The sequence below is a fragment of the Hippopotamus amphibius genome, chromosome 16 (assembly GCF_030028045.1).
Source record: "Hippopotamus amphibius kiboko isolate mHipAmp2 chromosome 16, mHipAmp2.hap2, whole genome shotgun sequence".
Lineage (NCBI taxonomy): Eukaryota > Metazoa > Chordata > Mammalia > Artiodactyla > Hippopotamidae > Hippopotamus > Hippopotamus amphibius.
Genome location: NC_080201.1, coordinates 55,188,684 through 55,206,959, shown reverse-complemented (window position 1 = coordinate 55,206,959; position 18,276 = coordinate 55,188,684). Strand labels below are relative to the sequence as shown.

General features: G+C 56.9%; 1 protein-coding gene across 1 annotated transcript in view; it reads right to left on the bottom strand.

Moving 5' to 3' along the window:
• The window catches only part of PPP1R37 (protein phosphatase 1 regulatory subunit 37), a 41,567-nt gene extending 23,403 nt beyond the window's left edge, over positions 1 to 18,164 (bottom strand). Inside the window, exon 1 of the mRNA XM_057712206.1 lies at positions 17,622 to 18,164. Within this exon, the coding sequence (XP_057568189.1) occupies positions 17,622 to 17,823 (202 nt within the window). The 5' untranslated portion in view covers positions 17,824 to 18,164. The remainder of the gene's footprint in view (positions 1 to 17,621) is intronic.
• Positions 18,165 to 18,276: the final 112 nt, after the last annotated feature.

Sequence of the window (18,276 nt, the reverse complement as noted above, 5' to 3'; positions counted from 1 at the left end):
ATATTTACCCAGGGCCGGGTACCCGAGGGCGCAGAATTGAAGACAAATGAGGAGCCACAGAGCAGCAGGGGAAAAGAGGCCTCCAGGGAGCAGGCCAGGCATGACGAGGAGGGGCCCAGGCCGGGCCTCTAAGATGTGGTGCCGGGGGCCACGCAACTCTGTTCCTCAGTCAACCCGCCTGCAGAGGGGAGACGCTGCTCCCCATCTCCCAGCAGGCCGTGACGTCAAGGGTACAGGAGGGAAAGCTCTCTGCCCAGCACTGCCGCGCAGCACAGGGCTGAAGGGGGCAGATTCCTGGGGGGGCTTCTGGGCTCACCTCAAGCGAGCCGGGTGAGCTGGACTCCACCCTCTGTGTCTCACGGTGCTCCCTCATCTGTGAAATGGGGCGACAATTCCACCTACCCCGTGAGACGGTGCAGACAGGACCGGCTGGTGCAAGGAAGGCACTCAGCACTGTGGCTGGAACACAGTGGGTGCTCTGCGAACACCAGCCACCAGGATCCCTGGTGTTACTGACCTACGGACCTGCCACGGCCCCGCGCAACCCCAACGGCTCCTCGGGGACTCCTCGACTCCTGCCCCGTCCACCTTCCGTAAGGTTTCACACAGCCTCCCGGTCCTGCACTCTTCAGAAGAACACCCACAGCAACTCTAACACTCAGAGGGTCGGGCAGGCCTCCCACTCCTCGGCGAGGCACCGCTGCCGAGCCCTACCCACTGTCTGAGAAGGGAGCAGCTGGGCAGATGCTCCTCTCTCAGCTGCTGAGGGCAGAGGCCACGGTCCCAAGCACGGGTCCAGGCATCCTGCAGGCTCGGCCATCTGCAGAGGTGCTCAGCTTTCGGCCAGATGGGCCTGGGGCCCGAGTCTAACTCCAACAAGTACTGGATGTTGGGAATTCCCTGGTGGTCCAGTGGTTAGGACTCTGCGCTTCCACTGCAGAGGGCATGGGTTTGATCCCTGGTTGGGGAACTAAGATCCCGCATGCCACTCAGTGCAGCCAAAAACAAAACAAACAAACAAAACACAGAGTGTGGAAAAAGTACTAGATACTGGACTCCATTTCTCTCTCTTAATCCCACGCGCCTCAAGGGTCAGTGTCTCAGCAGTAACTGAGCAGATCCTTCTCTGACCACCCCAGGCGGGTGATGCTGGGGACGTGGCATCCAAAACTCCTCTGATCCCTGTCTACATGGGGCTCCCAGTCCAGTGGGAGAGACAGACCCGTTCCCAGACCGTGATGACCCTGAGGGGGCAAGGCTAGGGCAGGAGAGCCCAGGAGAGCACCTAACCTGGTCCAGGGGTCAGGGAGGGCTTCCTGGAGGAGGGGCTACCTAACAACACTGGTCATGCGAGCACAGGGTCTGTGAGTCTCATTCACCATCGCACCCCAGAACATAACTGCACCTGGTACAGGGCAGCTGCTTCACGGGCATCTGTTGGAAGGAAAGAAAGCGGGGAAGGAGACCTGGGAAGGATGAGGAGGAGTTTGCCAGGTGACGGACGGAAGAGCCGCTTGAGAGGGCTGGGCACGATCACGAACACTGCACAGCTGCAACTGCAACCAGCAATTCCACTCTGAGCTCTGTGCCCGGCAGAATCCCTGCTCACACCCCGCGTGATGTTTTCCGGAAAGCTCACAGCTGCACCCGTTTGTAATACCAAAAGCCAGAAACAGCCCAAATGTCTACCAACGGCACGACGGACAACCTAAGGCACAGTCACACAACGGAAGGCTCTACAGCAGGGGTCCCCGACATCGAGGCCGCGGACAAGTACCGGTCCTCGGCCTGTTAGGAACCAGGCCACAGAGCAGGAGGTGAGCAGCGGCAAGCGGGCGAAGCTTCATCTGCCGCTCCCCATCGCTCGCACTACTGCCTGAACCATCTCCCCCACCCCCTCCCAGTCCGTGGAAAAACTGTCTTCCAGGAAACCAGTCCCTGGTGCCAAAAAGGCTGGGGACCACTGCTCCAGAGCATGTAAGTGGCTGGAACTGGGAAACTAACGCTGAGAGGAGAGGCAAGCCCCAGGAGTCCACTCACAACAGTGCTATTTCTATAACCCTCAAAGATAAGTGAAAGCAAACACCATATTTTTCAGCATACACGCATAGGTGATGAAACTTAAAAAAAAAAGAAAAACAAGAGGCACGACAATCACAACATGCAGCGCAGGGGTCACAGGCTCTGTGCTCCACCCACCAGCCCAGAGGTAGAGGTGAGTTAATGGCAACGTTCTCAGCCCTAAGTGGGAGGCAGGCTCACGGGCCTTCATTATACTACGCTTTCACTCACGCATGTTACATACATGGTTCATATGCCAAGAAAAGAATTTAGTAACAATAATTTTAAAAGCAGAGGGAGGGACTTCCCTGGTAGTCCAGTGGTTAGGACTCTGCAATTCCACTGCAGGGGGCATGGGTTCAGTCTCTGGTCTGGGAACTAAGATTCCACAAGCTACGTGGCGCAGACCCCGTCCCCCCCACCAAAAAAAAAAAAGCAGAGGGAGGGAGACGCGTATGGCAGTGGAGGGAATAGCGCTTGCAAAGGCTCAAAAGAGGGAGAGAACTGAGGCATCTCTGGGGAACTGAAGGTCACTGTCAGGGTCAAATAAGGCAAACAAGCAAGAAACCCAGCACAGGGCTGGGGGCATCGAAGTGCTTAAGAAAGGTCTGCAAGTCACTCAGCGGCTGCCAGCTTCCCATCACTGCCACCCACTGACGTCTTAGGTAGGCAACGCACCAAGCTCGGGGAAGGGGATCTCTCAGAAAGCCGGTGTCCATCAGGGGACGACCAGCCCTGCCAGAGCCAGGCCAGCTATTTCAGGCTGCCCGCCTCAGGCTTCCGGTCAGGGGCACCAGATGGCCAGCTGGACTTGGAGGCACTGGGGAGTTTTAGTTTGGAATTTTAAAATCCAGTAACTGTGAGCTGTTTACTGATCTAGCAAAGGCTCCAGGGATGGACACTGGGTGCCCGGAACTTCTCACTGCCCGACCTGACTTTCCTCCTCTATGAAAGGTGAGTAACACCACTTATTCTCACAAGATCTGTTTGGGAACCAAAGGACATATTCACTCATTCTTTACCAAACAATCTGGGCTGGGCAGACAACAGAGAACAAAACAGATCTGGATCCCTGCCCTCGGGGAGTAACTGCTACGAAGGCAGAAAAATAATCACATAAATAAAAATGACGAATTATAAAAAAGAAAACACTCTTACAGGAAAACAGAGCTGCTGATCACTTAGACTGGAGGGAGTAATCGGGCAAGACCTGTAAGAGAGAGGAACATTTAGGCTGAGGCCTAAAAGACGAGTAAGAGTCAGGAATCCATTCACTCCTTCAAATAGTTTCCGAGCGCCTATGCTGTGCGAGGTGCTGTTCTAGATGCCAGGGCTGCAGCAGTGACCACAGCACCTGAACATCCCCTCTGAGTCGCTTACGCTGGAGGACGTAGGCACAAGAGAGTAAGCAGATGTAAGCAGACAAACAGTAACCACACAGAAGTTGGAGGGAGGCTCCCAGGTAGAGAGAAGGGCCAGCGCTGGGGCCTGGCATGTGCCTGCTGGAGGAGCTGGGGTCTAGGTTCCTGGGGGCTCGTTAAGACTGCAGCGGAGGCAGACTAAATGTGTCCAGGAACCGGGCTGCCCTGGCTTCTGCACCTTCCACAAAGGAGAGTGACCTCAGCAAGTAACTGACGGCGCCACGTCACAAAATGAGGGGCCCCACCAGCTTCACCAGGTTGCTCGGCCTAGTGCTTAGCAAACAGTGCCTGCAGTTGTGTTTACAGGAGAACCTCTCTGGAACCTGCTGTCCCTCTGCCTGGGCCTGGCTGCCACTAGCACGCCCTCTCCCTACACTGCACTCACTGACTGCTACCTTCTCCCTTGCGCTCTCTGCTGTGGAGAGCCAGTGAAAGAGCAAAAGGGAAGGTGATTCTTTTTGAGGAGGCTTCCTCGCCTCCATCTTTCCAGCAAGGCAAACGATTAAATGAGGAAACATACATCTGCACCATGAAATTCCAAAGAGTGGACATTTGAAACAGAGACAGAGTGTTTACCAAAAGTCCCAAAACAAAAATGGGCACAGGGCGTGAAGAAGCAACTCTGGGAAGTGTGTGACTAACGTGGTAACAATAAACAGCTTAACTACTAGTTAAGAAATGCTCATTAAAACAAAACACCATCTTGGCATCAAGACACCCAAATGCAAGTATTCATTTACTCATTCTCAGAAAAAAAAAAAAAATCAAGAGATACAACCCAGCCCTGTCGCTCAAGGCTTCCAGTCCGGTGTGGACACAGACAGCGTATGAGACTTCACAGGTTCCTACCCTCTGACCTGGCAAAGCCACCTTCCAAGAACTTCTTCTGAGAAAGCTACCCGTGACAAACAGAAAGACTCATGGACAAGGCTGCACGCCACTGCATTACTCATGCAGCTGAAAACTGGAAAGGACCTAAATGCTCAGCAACGCGGAAATGGCTGGGACAAATGACTACGGCCTGACGATGGATTTTCATCACGCTTTGTAAGAACTGGAAAAATGAAGTGAAAATGCAGGACATTCAACCGTGCACGCAGGCTCCGCCCAGTTTTATTTTTACGCGTCTGTGGTTGTGTATCTCGCCAAAGAAAAGAGATGGGAAGGAAGTGCTCTGGCATTTCACGCTGCTGACATTCCAGGTGGTGCCTGTCGTTTCCGATAAGAGTCTTGCATCTAGAATATATATAGGACTCTTACAGCTCAACCAGAAGACAAATGATCCAATTTTAAAATGGGCAAAGGATCTGAAGAGACAGTTCTCCCAAGAAGATATACAAGTGCCCGAGAAGCATGTGAAACGATGCTCAATGTCTTCAGCCGTCAGGGAAATGCTGACCAAAACCGCAACAAGATGCCACCTCATACCCTCTGGGGTGGCTAGCATCAAAGGGACAGACAGTAACAAGGATGTGGTCTGGAGGGAGCAGAACCTTCCCTCAGTGGAGGGCAACGCTCTGCGGGGCAGTCGCTTGGGAGAACGGTCTGGCAGTTGCTCACACGGTTAGAATCAGCAGATGACCGAGCAATTTCACTCCTAGAAAAATGAAAGTGTGCGTCCACACACAAAGCTGAACACGAATATCCACAGCAGCACTATTCACAACAGCCAGAAACTGGAAACAACCCAACGTACATCAATGGAGGAAGAGAGAAAACGTGGTATTTCCATACAATGGAACATTATTCAGCAGTAACAAGGAGTGAACTACAGACACACGCGCCATGTGGGTGAACTTTGTAAATATTAGGCTCAATGAGAGAAGACAGACACAAAAGGCCACGTACTGCATGATCCCATTTATAGGCAATGCCCAGAAGCTAAGGAGACAGAAAGCAGATCTGTGGTGGCCTGAGCGGGTGGGGGAGGGGTGCTGGGGGGGGGGGGTGCCAGCTAAGGGGTACAAGGTTTCTTGGCGGGGGGAGGGAGATGAACATGTTCTAAAATTGACTGTGATGACAGATGTACAATTCTGTGAAAACACGAACTGTACACTTTACATGGGTGAAATGTACGTGAATTACATCTCTAAAGAGCTTTTTAAAAAATTCCAGATGGTAAGATTAAGAAGTGATTTTCATTTTCTTCTTTAGACTTTCCAACTCTCTCTCTCTTTTTTCTTTTTTCTTTTTTTTTTTTTTTTTACAGTGAACATACCTTACTTTTAAAGTGAGAAATGAGCCAAAGTAGTGATTCTTCCCTTCGTAACAACCACCAGGAGCTTCCAGGGTGACGGCACACCCTTCTCCCCCAGCTCCCCTCTCCCGTTCCACGAAGAGGGTGAGGAGGAGACAGCCTCACGCAGCACGGGCTTGCTCAGCTGCACAGTGGGCTGGAGATGGAATCTCCACCTCCCCAGAGGCCAAACCCTTTCTATAAATAATGTCACACGGCGATTTGGGGCGGGGAACCCAAGTGCACAACAAGGCCGGTGTCTTCACCTGTCCTCCCCTACGACGCGTCACTCTGCCCCTCAAAGCTATAGAGGGGAGGTGGGAGAGGGCGACAGGAGCCGTCCTGAGTGCCAGGCCATCCCTCTCTGGCCTGATGCCTCACTTACAAAACAAAGAGGTTATCCCTCCACCCGATAATTTGCAAGCTGGAAATACGGAAGGGGCCTGCGCCAGCTCCGGATTCTCACGGCTGAGTGGCCAGTGAGCACAGGCGTCTCGACCCAACAGCTGGTGGCGGCGCAGTAAGTCAGATGACCCTGCCTCCCCCACCGAGCTCACCGGCCTAGGAGGCCTTGCCCCAGGACCAGACAGGGTGAGGCTGCTGTCAGATATGAGGGCTCTGAGCAGGGCTCCACAGAGGGCTCTGCCCATACCCAGCCCTCAACTGCATTCTAATGGAATGACACTCACTGAGCACCTGCTCTGTGCCTGGAGCGGGGCTGGGGACACAGCAGTGACCAGGACAGCCCAGCCCTGCCCTCCTGGGGCTCACAGAGACAGGGGTAGGGCAGGGGAGCCCAGGGAAGCTCAGCATTGCAGATCCTGAGGGCTGCCAGCAGGAAGAAGACCTCCCCGCCAGAACACACCCCCCCCCCCCCCCCCCCCCCGAGGAACACAGCACTTTCTTTTTTTTTTTAGTTAATCTTTTTTTTTTTGGCATACGGGCTTAGTTTTTTTTTTGGCACACGGGCTTAGTTGCTCCGTGGCATGTGGGATCTTCCTGGAGCAGGGATCGAACCCATGTCCTCTGCATTGGCAGGCGGATTCTTAACCACTGCGCCACCTAGGAAGCCCGAACACAGCACTTTCTAGTCACTGTGATCAAAGTAGGGAGAGCTGGGTCAGGAAGCAAGAATCCCAAGGAAAGAAGGGGATTACAGGACAAGGAGTGAGATGGAGGAAAAGGAGAGAGGATGGAGGCTGGACACCACCGACATCCTCCACCTCCTCCTGTGACGCACCTTGTTGCTGGTGGGGCAGGGAATCAGGTCACCTGCCACAAAGGCAGACAGGCGCACCAGTTACCAAAACCTGGACTCTCTTGCCCCCCTCCCCATGATGAGGAGGAGGTCCTGGCACTCAGCTCCCTAAATGGCAGGGGTGACCTATGGACAGAGCCAGGGAAACACACACAGTGGGAAAAGACCTCAGACACCACCCTGCTGCACAGAAAGGGCGGTGCCTTGGCCTACAACCCCAGCAAGTTCACAGCACAGACGGGTCTGCACCCCCGACCTGCACTCCACCGGCCTGCCGAGCTCCAGGGTCTGGCCAATCTGGCAGGGGGACACCAGTGCCAAGCTCAGTGTCCTCCTCCTCTCTTCATACTGCCTCTCCTGGCTGCATGAGCGGGGCCCGTCTAGCACCCAAGGCCCAGCATCGCACAGCGCTTCCTTCTCCACCTACCATACAAGCTCCTGCTCAGAGCCAGGCTCAGTGCCACATGCTGTGGGCACCAGGGGATACACGGGCGCCAAACCAATCCCACTCCCACCCTCATGATGCTTACAGTCAAGGGGGCAAGAGAGAACACCCAGGGGATTGCAGACACACAGAGCGCTGCCACCTCATTGGGGGAACCAATTTAGAGGGCCCGGAAAGAAGGGTCTGCTGGTACTCGGAAGGACAAGCTAGAGCCATGAGAGCAAGGCAGGCATTCCCACACAGGATGTGGGGAGCTCCTCGCAGGTAGGAGCTGAAAAGAAGCCACTGCACCTGAACTCGGAGAGGACACGGGGAAGGGAGAGCCCAGTCGCGCTCAGCGAGGGCGGCGGGAGCCCGCCTCCTAAGCTGTTTTAGGGATTCTGCATGCGGTGTGGAAGGCACTGGGGAGGTGGGCCGGAAGCGTGACTGGAAGCGGGGAGTAACAAGGTCTGCTTTTTTGGGCGTGGAGAGGGGGCACGGGAGAGCAGGGAGAGCATTCGGGACTCTTCCACCTGGCGCACAGCAGAGCGAGGCAGGGGCGAGGGAGGGAAGGAAGGAATGAGAGAATGAACGTATCGCAGCACGAACGAACGATCCCAACGATCCCACGGACGTCCTCCTCGGCCCCTGCTCTCTTCTGGGCCCCGAAGCACCCGGCCTGGGGCACTCGCTAGACCCACTTTGTTCAGAGCCCCTGCGGTGCCCGCGTGTGTTCAGTGCTCTGCTCCTCCGGGGAGCCAGGCGGACAAGATGCAGTCCCTCGCGGCGCTTCTGGGTCCAGTGGGGGGAGATGGACCCAAACAAATAACAGTGTGAGGAGGCGTCGTGGGAACCTGGGAGAGCAGAGCAGCACCGTCTGGGGATGACCTGTGCGCCAGCGTGGGAAGGCTGTGCAGAGGGAACTGGGGTCTGTGTGTCAGGACAGAGGGGGATGGACACCGGCTTGGGAAGGGCTCCCACCAGGCTCAGGGGCGTGGCCTCTATCCTGATGAAGGAGCCCTGGGAGGCTTTTCGGGAACAGAGCAGATGAGCCTCATTCCTCCTGGTTCGAACACGGCTCCTTCCCCTACTATCTGTGTGGCCTTGGCACCCGTGAGCCTCAGCTTTCCCGTCTGGCTGTTCTGAACATGAAATGAGTAAACGCCCGTGAAGAGCTCAGATCACCACCACCAACCACCACCACCACCATCATCATCGCCGACCCGAAGCAGGACCCTCCACAGGGTCACTTCCCTGGCGTTTGCTTTCATCTTCTGGCAGCCCCGCCATTCCTCCCTCCCACCAGCCCTGCTGCTCTGAGGAGCCCAGTGAGTTCAGCTGTGAAGGTGTTCTGCTTTGCACAAAGGGGAGGGCTGCACGGAACACGAGCGGCTCTCCCACGACATTGCTGATGGCAGCTGGCAGGAGACTAAGGCTGTGGAGAGAGACGGTGGGGTGGGCGTGAAGGTGGCGCACGAGTCTGACCCCAATGGGTTCCAAGAGGGGCCCGCCCACCCGACCGGGGAGGACATCCCAGCTGGGAGCCAACGAGGCTTCCGCAGCATCAGACCGCAGGGCTCCCACCCCGGGCTTCTGCTGGAAAGGGACAGGGCGGCAGGCAAGTCACATGAGCCGAATGGCTGTCAGCAGACACTTGCAAACCGCCACCCCCACCTTGAGGCAACGGCTCCACAGCAGCTGCAGAGAGTAAGGAAGGGGGTGAGGATAACTTTACAGAGTGCCCACTGTGTGCCTCCACCCACCACGACCCATCAAGGTGAGGGCTGCGGAGCGCCAGGGCACCGCGAGACGTTCTGGGGACACGGAGGGGAGCCAAACCAAGATGGGCTCTGCCTTCGTGGAACTGCCTTCCCAATGGGGGAAACACCACCAAAGCATGACGGCTGTTGATCATTCCCGTGGGCACCTGGCCTCGGGACCCCTTCCTGGAACAGCAGACCCCCTCCATCTCTCCCACACTAATTGAAACATCAGACCCCAGCCTCCTGTGGCAGCTCTAGCCCAGAAAGCCCTCGCAGAGGGAGCCGCCCTAACACCAGCAGCATCCGGGGCCAGGGCGGGCAGTGGCGATGGCGACCAGGGAGTGGTGACGTCCAGGACCCAGGGCACCCACACTGGATCTGCTGGAATTGGAGTGTGCTCCTGGCTGCGAAGGCCCGGGGCCTGGCTCCTCCCGGAGAGCCAGAAACCTCTGAAACAGACTCCTCGTCTGCCAAAATGGCTTCACAAACGAGCAAATGGGGACACCGGGAGGTTTTGGGACATGCCCACGTTCCTGCAGCTGAATTCACACCGGGCAGAGTGTCTGCCTGTCCCATTCAGCCCAGGGTCATGGGACAGTCAGCCTGCTCTCAGAGAGGAGGGAGCCCAGGCAGGCTCAGGAGGGACACAACCCCATTCAACTCTAGTAAGTCCTTACTGAGTGCCTGTAACAGCTAGTTACTGGTTCAGTCGCTTCCCAAGCTCCGAATAAGGTAATGCTCAGTTCCCATATAAATGGGGATACTGAGACAGAGGAGCTGGGCGACCGCCTCAGGGCAGAGCTGCACTGGCACCAGCGCGCTCCAAAGCCCAAGCCCTGGGCTGCCTCTCCTGTGACTACCGAGCCACAGATACGGGAACCAGGCCCCCTGGGGGCTCCATGCTCTCCTACTGGAAACTTGGGCCACGTATTTCAGAATTCAGAATTTCCTGGCTTTTAGAAGGGTGACAGGATACCTACTATTGATATATTATGTAAAACCCCCAGCAGGGCCTGGGTGAGATTTTAGAGCTTTCTGGATCCGGGAAGTGTGGGACCTAAGAGGCCTTTACAGGTGACGCCAGTTGCGGAGGTCACACCGGGGGAGGCAGTGCAAGCACCCAACGGCACAGCGCCCCCACGGCCCACCCGCGCATCCGCGAGCAGGAGGAACCAGCGGGGGTGAGGGTGGGCGCAGAGCTCAGAGACCCAAGGAGGGAATGGATGGGGGAAACCGTCACCTGGGAAGTGTTAGGGAAAACACCGCAATGGCAAAACCTTCTGGGGGAGGGGGAGGTTCAGACAAATCTGGTGAATACATCAAGGTGTCAGATGTCAGCTACTAGCCCCGCAGGGCCACACGAAGCCGAGAGCCTACGGGCTCGTGGCCCACGGCCACCTCCCTGGTCCCTGGCCTGGGTCTCACCTTCTTTATGCCACACTCCCAGAAGGTTCTGTTAAAAACAGAAGGCACGTCCCTTCTTAAAACCTTCTGCTGGCTGCCCGCCGCCCTCAGGCTAACACAGCCTACAAGGCCCAATCTGGGCCGTCCTTTCCCGCCTTCTCCAAGCTCACCTCCGACCCTCCTGCCTCCACCTCCAGGCTTCCAACTCCAGTAAGACTGACTTTCTTCTCTCCCTAGGATGCGCTTCACTCAGTTTCTCTGCCTCCAACCATTTGCACATCCTTCCAGCTGCTCCTCACCTTGCGAACTCCAGTGATTTCTTTAGGCCTGAGACGGCCCTTCCTCTAAGAGGCCACCTCTGCCCTGCTGGTCAGCCCATGAGCTCTTCCCAGCCGGGGTCTTGGGCACCCTGGTTTGATTAGAATTGTTTACTGTGTGTCTCCCTCACTCAACTGTGACCCCCATGGAGGCAGGGCCAGGCCTGTCTTCTTCCTGGACCCCCAAACCTGGCATTCACTAAATGAGAGGCTGGTCACTCATTCAACCGGGACGTACTGAGCACCTACTATGTAACGACACTGGGTAGCACAGGAGGAACTTGGGCCTAGGGTCAGAATAAGGACCCGATGCTGAGGACAGAAAAGTAGCGTGGACCTCCCAGGACTCCGGAGCTGTCCAAGGACCACGGCAACCCCATCCTGAGTGCCAGCCAGCTGAGCCCTTCACTCAGTCTGTTTCTCATCCCTGCACTACACGGTGAGGCTGGAATCGTCACGTCCGTCTTACAAAGCGTTATGAGTTCACGATGAAAAAACTATGCAGCACGCAGAACTGGCTGCAGCAACTTAACAAAGCTCACACAGCTGGGACACAGGGGCGAGAGTGCAGGCCCCACAGTCAGACTGCCTGGGTCTGAATCCCAGCTCCACACTGCCTGGCTTTGTGACAACCTCAGGTAAGTGACCTCACCTCTCTGTGCTTCTACTTCCTCATCTACAAACCAGAAAGAATAGTACCCACCTCCCGGGTGGCTGGGAGACGTAACTGAGATACACACTCAGCCCATCGGTGGGCACGTGGGAGCAATGTGCGGTGACTACTAGGGTCACCCGGAGAGCAGGGACTTTGGCCTGGGCCCCTCTATGCTCAACCAGGGCAGGCTGCCTGCCCAAATCACATTTCTGCAGTTACCACAAGTCAGACACTTCAGTTTGCTCTAAAACAAGACTATGAGGCCAACCCCAGCCACCCTTGAACTGAGGTCTGGAAGGCAGCCTTGGGATTGAGTGCCTAGTGGCTGAGCTGAATCAGGGGCCCTGAGCAGAAGGACAGCCAAACCTGGCCGCCTGGGGAGCTTTCTAGAAACGCAGATTCCTGGCCTCCATTCCCAGAAGCTGTCTCAGTCACAGCCAGTCCAGCCTGGGGCATCTGGCTCCATGGTTCTTAATACTTTCAGAGCCAAACGCCTGTGAGAGACAGGAGACACCCGGCTCCCAGAAACACGTGCTCGCACTTCCGCTGAGCCCCGGGGATGACTGTGTGCCGAGAGCCTGCTGCGTGGGGCCCGCGCTCCTCCTCGGGGCACTGATGGAGAGCCCCATCCCGGCACAGGACAATCAACTCCTCCGAGAAGCTTTCTCCCAAGTGCCAGGGCAGCGCGTGAGATCAGACAGAAAGCCACACTCCCGGGCCACTCGCCCCCTCTTCTGCGCCCAAGCCCTCCTGGGCGCCAGACAGAGGTCACAGCGGTGATTTTCACGGTCTTCGCCCTTGAAGAGGGAAACACGATGTGAACACAAATAAAGCACCAGGAGGTGGAAGTAAGGAGGGCAGCCCACCTGAACCCGAGGGCGCGGAGGGCCTGGCTGGTGGAGCCGGCGCTCCCTCCGCAGGCCCATCCACACAGTCGGGTCCCCACAGGGCAGAGGGCTGGGGCGCCAGGGCTCCGCAAGCAGCCATAACTTGTCCACAGTCGTGGCCAGCGTCTAAGGGGCTGCAGCTAACACCTGGAGTCGAGACTCTTGGTGCCCTTGCTGCCTCTCAGGCTGGGGGTGGGGGGCTGAGACAGACTGATTGAGTTTCAGCTCAGAGAGGTCAGGCAACTTGCCCAGTCACCCAGCTTCTAACAGACAGGATCATCTGTGTCAGGGATGCTGGGGCACTCATCTCGGAGGAGGAAGCCTCTGAGGGACAGACAGCAGGTTTCTGAGCAGGGAAACGCTGGGGGAGACAGCACCGCACGAGGGTGGGCCTGCAGGTGGGGGCGGAAGGCTGTCAGTGCCGGGAATGAGCAGGGAGACACCCACCGAGCTGCCTGAGGACACTGTCATCTCACTTAATCCTCACCACCCTATGCGGAGGTACTATTGTCAGCTGTATTTTACAGACAGAGAAATCACAGACAGAGAGAACAATCACCCAAAGTCACATGGCAAATCACCCAAAGTCACACGGCAGAGTCTACGTGCCAACGCCAGCAGTAGGAGGTGAGGTTGGGCCCAAAGGGAAATCTCCAAAGCCGCCCCCACGACCCCACTCCCTACTTCCCAGCAAGAGCACCCACCACGTAGGCTAAAACAAGCCATCAACTAGTAAGAGAGCCCCTTTCCACCACTGACAGGTACCCTTCCACCTGTCAAACCAGTTTCAAGGACTAAATTTGCAGCCTGGGTTTCAATGAGGATTAACAGTAAAGCATTTCCATCCTCTCTGATCCTCATTTAAGAACATCATGGCCACTGTCCCCACCCCACCCCTGAAGCTCGGGTGGCCAGAGGTGGGCACGTTTGGGCCCCCTTCACCTGCAGACACCTCCACTTCACATGAGGAGTTTCCTGGTGGGCAAAACTCCCCTCCCCCCACTCCAGGACAGACTCCACAGGCTGGAGGTCAGGGAGTGGGAAAGTGGGGAATGAGTCATGAGCAGGACTGGAGGGAGGGGGAGACAGCCTCCCAGACTGTGGCCGGTGTCACGTGCTCTCCGATGCCTGCCTTGCAAACCCCGTGTCTCCTCCCCACGCGGCGTTCAGCTGGGACCGGGGAGACAGCCGAGCCTCAGGTCATCCTTGCAGTTTGGTCTGAAGAGTTTCTGGTACAAGACCGGCCCTGGCTGTCAAAGGAGCTGGGACCTCCGGGCCTCCCACCACGGGATGGGGGTTGGGGTGGGGGTGGGGATGCACCAGGCTAGCCCCTCCTCCGCTGGCGCCTACTTCTACCCGCCCAGGGAGAGCGGCGCACACACGTGCCCACGCTGGCGGGACTGAGGCAGCCTCCTCCCCAGCTTCACTTCCCTTCCACTCGGCAGCTGGCTTGCTGCAGAGACCCTGCCCCACCAGGTCCAGCCCATCCACTCAGATATCCTGGGTGGTCAGCAGGGCAGGGACCACAATTTCACAGATGAGGAAACAAACAGGCTCAGCAAGAATACATGCCTTCCCGGAGCCACAGCAGGCTGCGGCCGGCGCTGGCCTGGAAGCACGCTCCACTGTGTGGACCCCAGGTCTGGCCTGGCCTCACTCCTTCCACAATGGCTGCATGTATGCCCCTGGTGCTCATTCAACCATGATCACCGTGTGTCTTTCAAGTGGCTGAGTGGAAACGAGGCCGGACAGTGTCTACTCTCCCACTCCAGCAGGGAAAGAGACCACCAACATGAAACGAACATATCATAACAGCAGACAGCCTTCAGTGCAGTGAGGAAAATAAGAGCCAGGGAAGGCCCTTCTGAGCACTGGGCCGGGTCAGAGCCTCTGTAGGCCCGAGACCCTCCTGCACCATCTCCCTCCTTCAGATGTCTGGCCTCCAGGAATCCCCCAACACATGACCTCTGACAGGGCCTGATGGGGCTCTCGCCTCAGGCGGACACCTCCAGAGGCTCCCACCCAGCTGGGCCACCACCTAGTACCAGTCCCAGCCCTCCTCCTCCCCAGCCTGGCTGAGCTCTCTTCCCAGGGCAAGGCTCTGCTGAACGGGTGCCCTGTGCTGTGGCCCCGATTCCTCTAGTGGCTGCTTGCTCCCAGCCCGGGGGCGCTCCTGCACCTCCTGGCCCCAGACACTTCCCCAACTCTGTGATGGAAGAACAGCCTCTGAAGGACCTCTCCTCCAATTCAGATCTTCCAACTCCTCCCTCACCCTTGGCCTTGGGGTCATGTCACCACAGCAGGCCCCGGAATGACTCCCTCCTCATCCTTCCCACTAGGGCCACAGCTCAAATGACACCCCCTGTGCTTTCCCAAAGCTTATAGATCAACTCCAACAAATCTCCTGTTTCTCCTGTAAGCCCAGCCAACCAATCCCTGAAGCCCCCCAGCCAAGACCCTTGGATCCCTCAACTAGGCAGCCCCTTGGCCCAACTTCCCACAGCCAGGCAAGCCTCCACCTCCCTCAGTCCCAGGCCAGCCAACAACTCCACGGTCCTCCCCAGGCACAGAGGGAAGCCACCTGCGCCTCAGCACTGCCAAGCCCGGCACATCCCATCATCCAAACTCACCAACTTCATCAATGACCCCCTCCCCTGCCTGGGGCCCTAGATCACCCAACTCCTTCACTGTCAGGCAAATTTCAACCCCTCTCCCTGGCCCAGACAGACCAACTCGCCCAGCCCGTAAAATCAATCCATTTCTCCAGGTCATCACCTCTCCACGTCAAACCCACGGACTCCTCCTCGGTGTGAGTTCAGACCAGTCCTGCTGACCCTCCTTTAACTTCCAGGAATGGGAAACTGCCCCGCCTGTGAGCTCTCGCCGCCTCCACCCCTTCTTACCCGGGGCAGACCAGTCAGCAACCATCCTCTCGACCCCTCCCAGCCAGATGCCAACTGACTCTGCGGACATTCTGCCTGCTCCCTCCCCCCTGCCCCCCCCCCCCCCCGAAACTCCTTCACTGTATCTCCACAACCGCCCATGAGAGACCAAAAAAACCAACAAAAAAACCAGACTGAATCTGCCTGGATAACAGCAGCTGCTATTTATGTGACAGGAACTTACAAGGACTGTCTTATTTAATCCTCACGACTACTCCACGGTAGAAATTAGCACCTCCATTTGCAGAGAAAGAAACGGGAGGCTCAGAGAGGAAAAATGTCTTCCTCAGAGACTAACAGCTGGTACCACACAGCTGTTCCTCTTCTGGGAACCTGCAGATCAGAAACTTTCCCCCACTCCCACCCCACCCCGTGCCAGACTTTCCAACTGCCCCCACCACAATGCTCCATCCCACAAACGGAACATCTTCCCTTCCCCCTTGCCCCGAGCCCACAAACAGACCACCCTTTCTGGACCTCTCCTGGAAGTCTGTGAAGGAGAAACATCCTGGCCCAGCTCCGTGAACCAACTCCTCTAGGCTGGCCCCTAAAATGACCGGTAGCACCTAACATCACCCCTAAAATGACCAACAATAACTGCATCTCTATGAAGGCTCATCCTGGCCAATCACTTTCCACACACAATCTTTTTTAGTCTTCTCTCTGAAACCCTGTGGCATGGGTATTCTCACCCACTTACAGGTGGGAAAACTGAGGCTCCGAGGAGTTAGGTACCCAGCCCGAGGTCATGCTTTGGGTAAATAGGAGTCAGGATTGAACTGGAACTATGGCTCGTCACCATCCTGCTCTGCCTCTCCAGGTCTCTCCCCCTTCTGAGCTCCCTGGACTGGATACCATGCTATAGCCAGCGCCCATTCGGACTTTTCCCTTCCTCAGCCCTAGTCCCCCAAGCGCTCCAATCCCAAAGTGCCCACCTATCCTGGGGCCCAGAGCTCAGGGACTGGGCTGGCTCGCAAGGCCAAGAAGTTTAAATTAACTGCCATGTCTTTAACAATAACTGGCCAAGACAGCATTCATGGTGGCTCCCCATGTGTTCAGCTTCCAGTTCCTACATTTCCCATTTTCACATCAAAGCCACCAATTCCTCCACTGCCCACAGACTAGCAGCAGTTCCTCCTCTCTCCCCAGGGCCAACAGACCAACTTCTGTAGAGCCGGGGCCAGGCTGATCCCTCTCTTCGCGGGCTCCATCCCAGCAAGACTGTGAGACTTGTCCAGGACTCAACACTGCCGTCCATCTCTGGAGCGACTTTCTACCTCCCCAGCCCTATGGATAAAACACGCTCCTCCAACTGCCCTTTCAGTTCCAACACTGAGCCAACCTTCTCCAGGACTATAGCCCAAGGACTTGCTCTCTCTCCCCACACCTCAAGCCATCAAACTCCTTCAATGCTCTCACCTTCAACTGACCGGTAACTCCAATTCCCCAATGCTTTCTCAGGGGAATAAAAACAAACAACAACAACAACAACAGAACAGACCCTCCTAGAGCTAGGCTCCAAAGTTCCTCTGCTCCTAATGCCTGACAATGCTCTGCTTCCCTTTTTTTCTTTTTGGGAGAGGAAGAGGAGGCACGCAGTGACTTTTCTTAATGCCAAGATCGAAAATCTCCTTTATCTCACCCACCTCCAAACTGACCACCAACTCTGCTACTCTTCTGGCAAGTTTATTTACCTTGACTCCCTTTTCCCAACCCCAGGATTTACTGACTCCTCTACAGCCACAGTCCAGGTTTATTCCTCTTCCGCCTTTCAGCCAAGGAAGCGAGCCACATGACCACCCCTTGCCCCGAGGCTTGTGGATCGGCAACTTAACCTCTTTCCGTCCTCATGGGCCCATCAAACTCCTCCAACTGTCCGTTCAGCGTCAGTGTTGACCCACTCTTCCTCCCCTGACTGCTCTATCCTTCTCCGGGGGGAACTATAAACTCAACAGGCTACCGCCCTCCTAATCTCCCAAGCTACCAAACTTTCTCCGATTGCTCACCGTTCGAATTCCTAAAACGATCACCTTCAGCGTCCCTTGGGGTGGGGAGGGGGGAGTAGCATAAAGCAGCTACTTTTCACCTTCCCAACCCAACAGCCCCCCCCCTCTAACACCCTCCAGCTCTAAACTGACAACTGTCTCCTTAAACCATCATCACGTGCAACTTACTTAGCGCCACTTCTGGGCCGGGCTCTGCACCGACTCCCAGGCCCCCACCAGCCCGCCCCCGCGCTCCATCCGTAGCTACCGTGTCTCCAGGGGTCTTTGGGTTCCACAGCTCCGGACACGATATCTTCGTCGGAGGGGAACGTGACGCGCTTGGCCGCAGCCTTAAGGCGCCCGTCGGCCGGGGGCGATGCGGGACTGGGAGACGGGGCCTCGGCGGGGGCCTCCTCGGCTTCGCCGTCCGCGCCCGGCCCGGGCGGCGCCTCCTGCGGCGGGACCTCCATCGCCGCCGCCGCCTCCTCACGGGGGCCCTGGGGACATGCCCCGGGCCCCGGACTCGTCTCTCCGGGCCCTCCCGCCGTCCCGGGGCATGGGCTCAGCCACTGCTTCAGGCGCCGCCTCTGTCCGCTCTCCTGGTCGTCGTAGTCGTCGCCGCCGGGAGCTCGAGCGCGCCTCCCCCGAGCCCCGTGTGCGCCTGCTCGTTCGCGGCCGCACTTTCGTTAGGGCCCGGTGAGCCCACCGCGTACCCAGAGAAGCACAAAACTGATTTAAGTTATCTACAGGTAGAGTTGTCTCGTGCGTTGTTAAAGGGGGGAACAAAAGGCAGAACGAGCCACAGCAAAAAGAAACGTGAGCAGTGAATCTGCAGAGCCGGAACTGCAGAATATGAGGGGCGGGGCGAGGTGGACGCCGTCTCCCAGAGCAGCGCGCAAGCGCGAACCTGAGCCGCCCCCCCA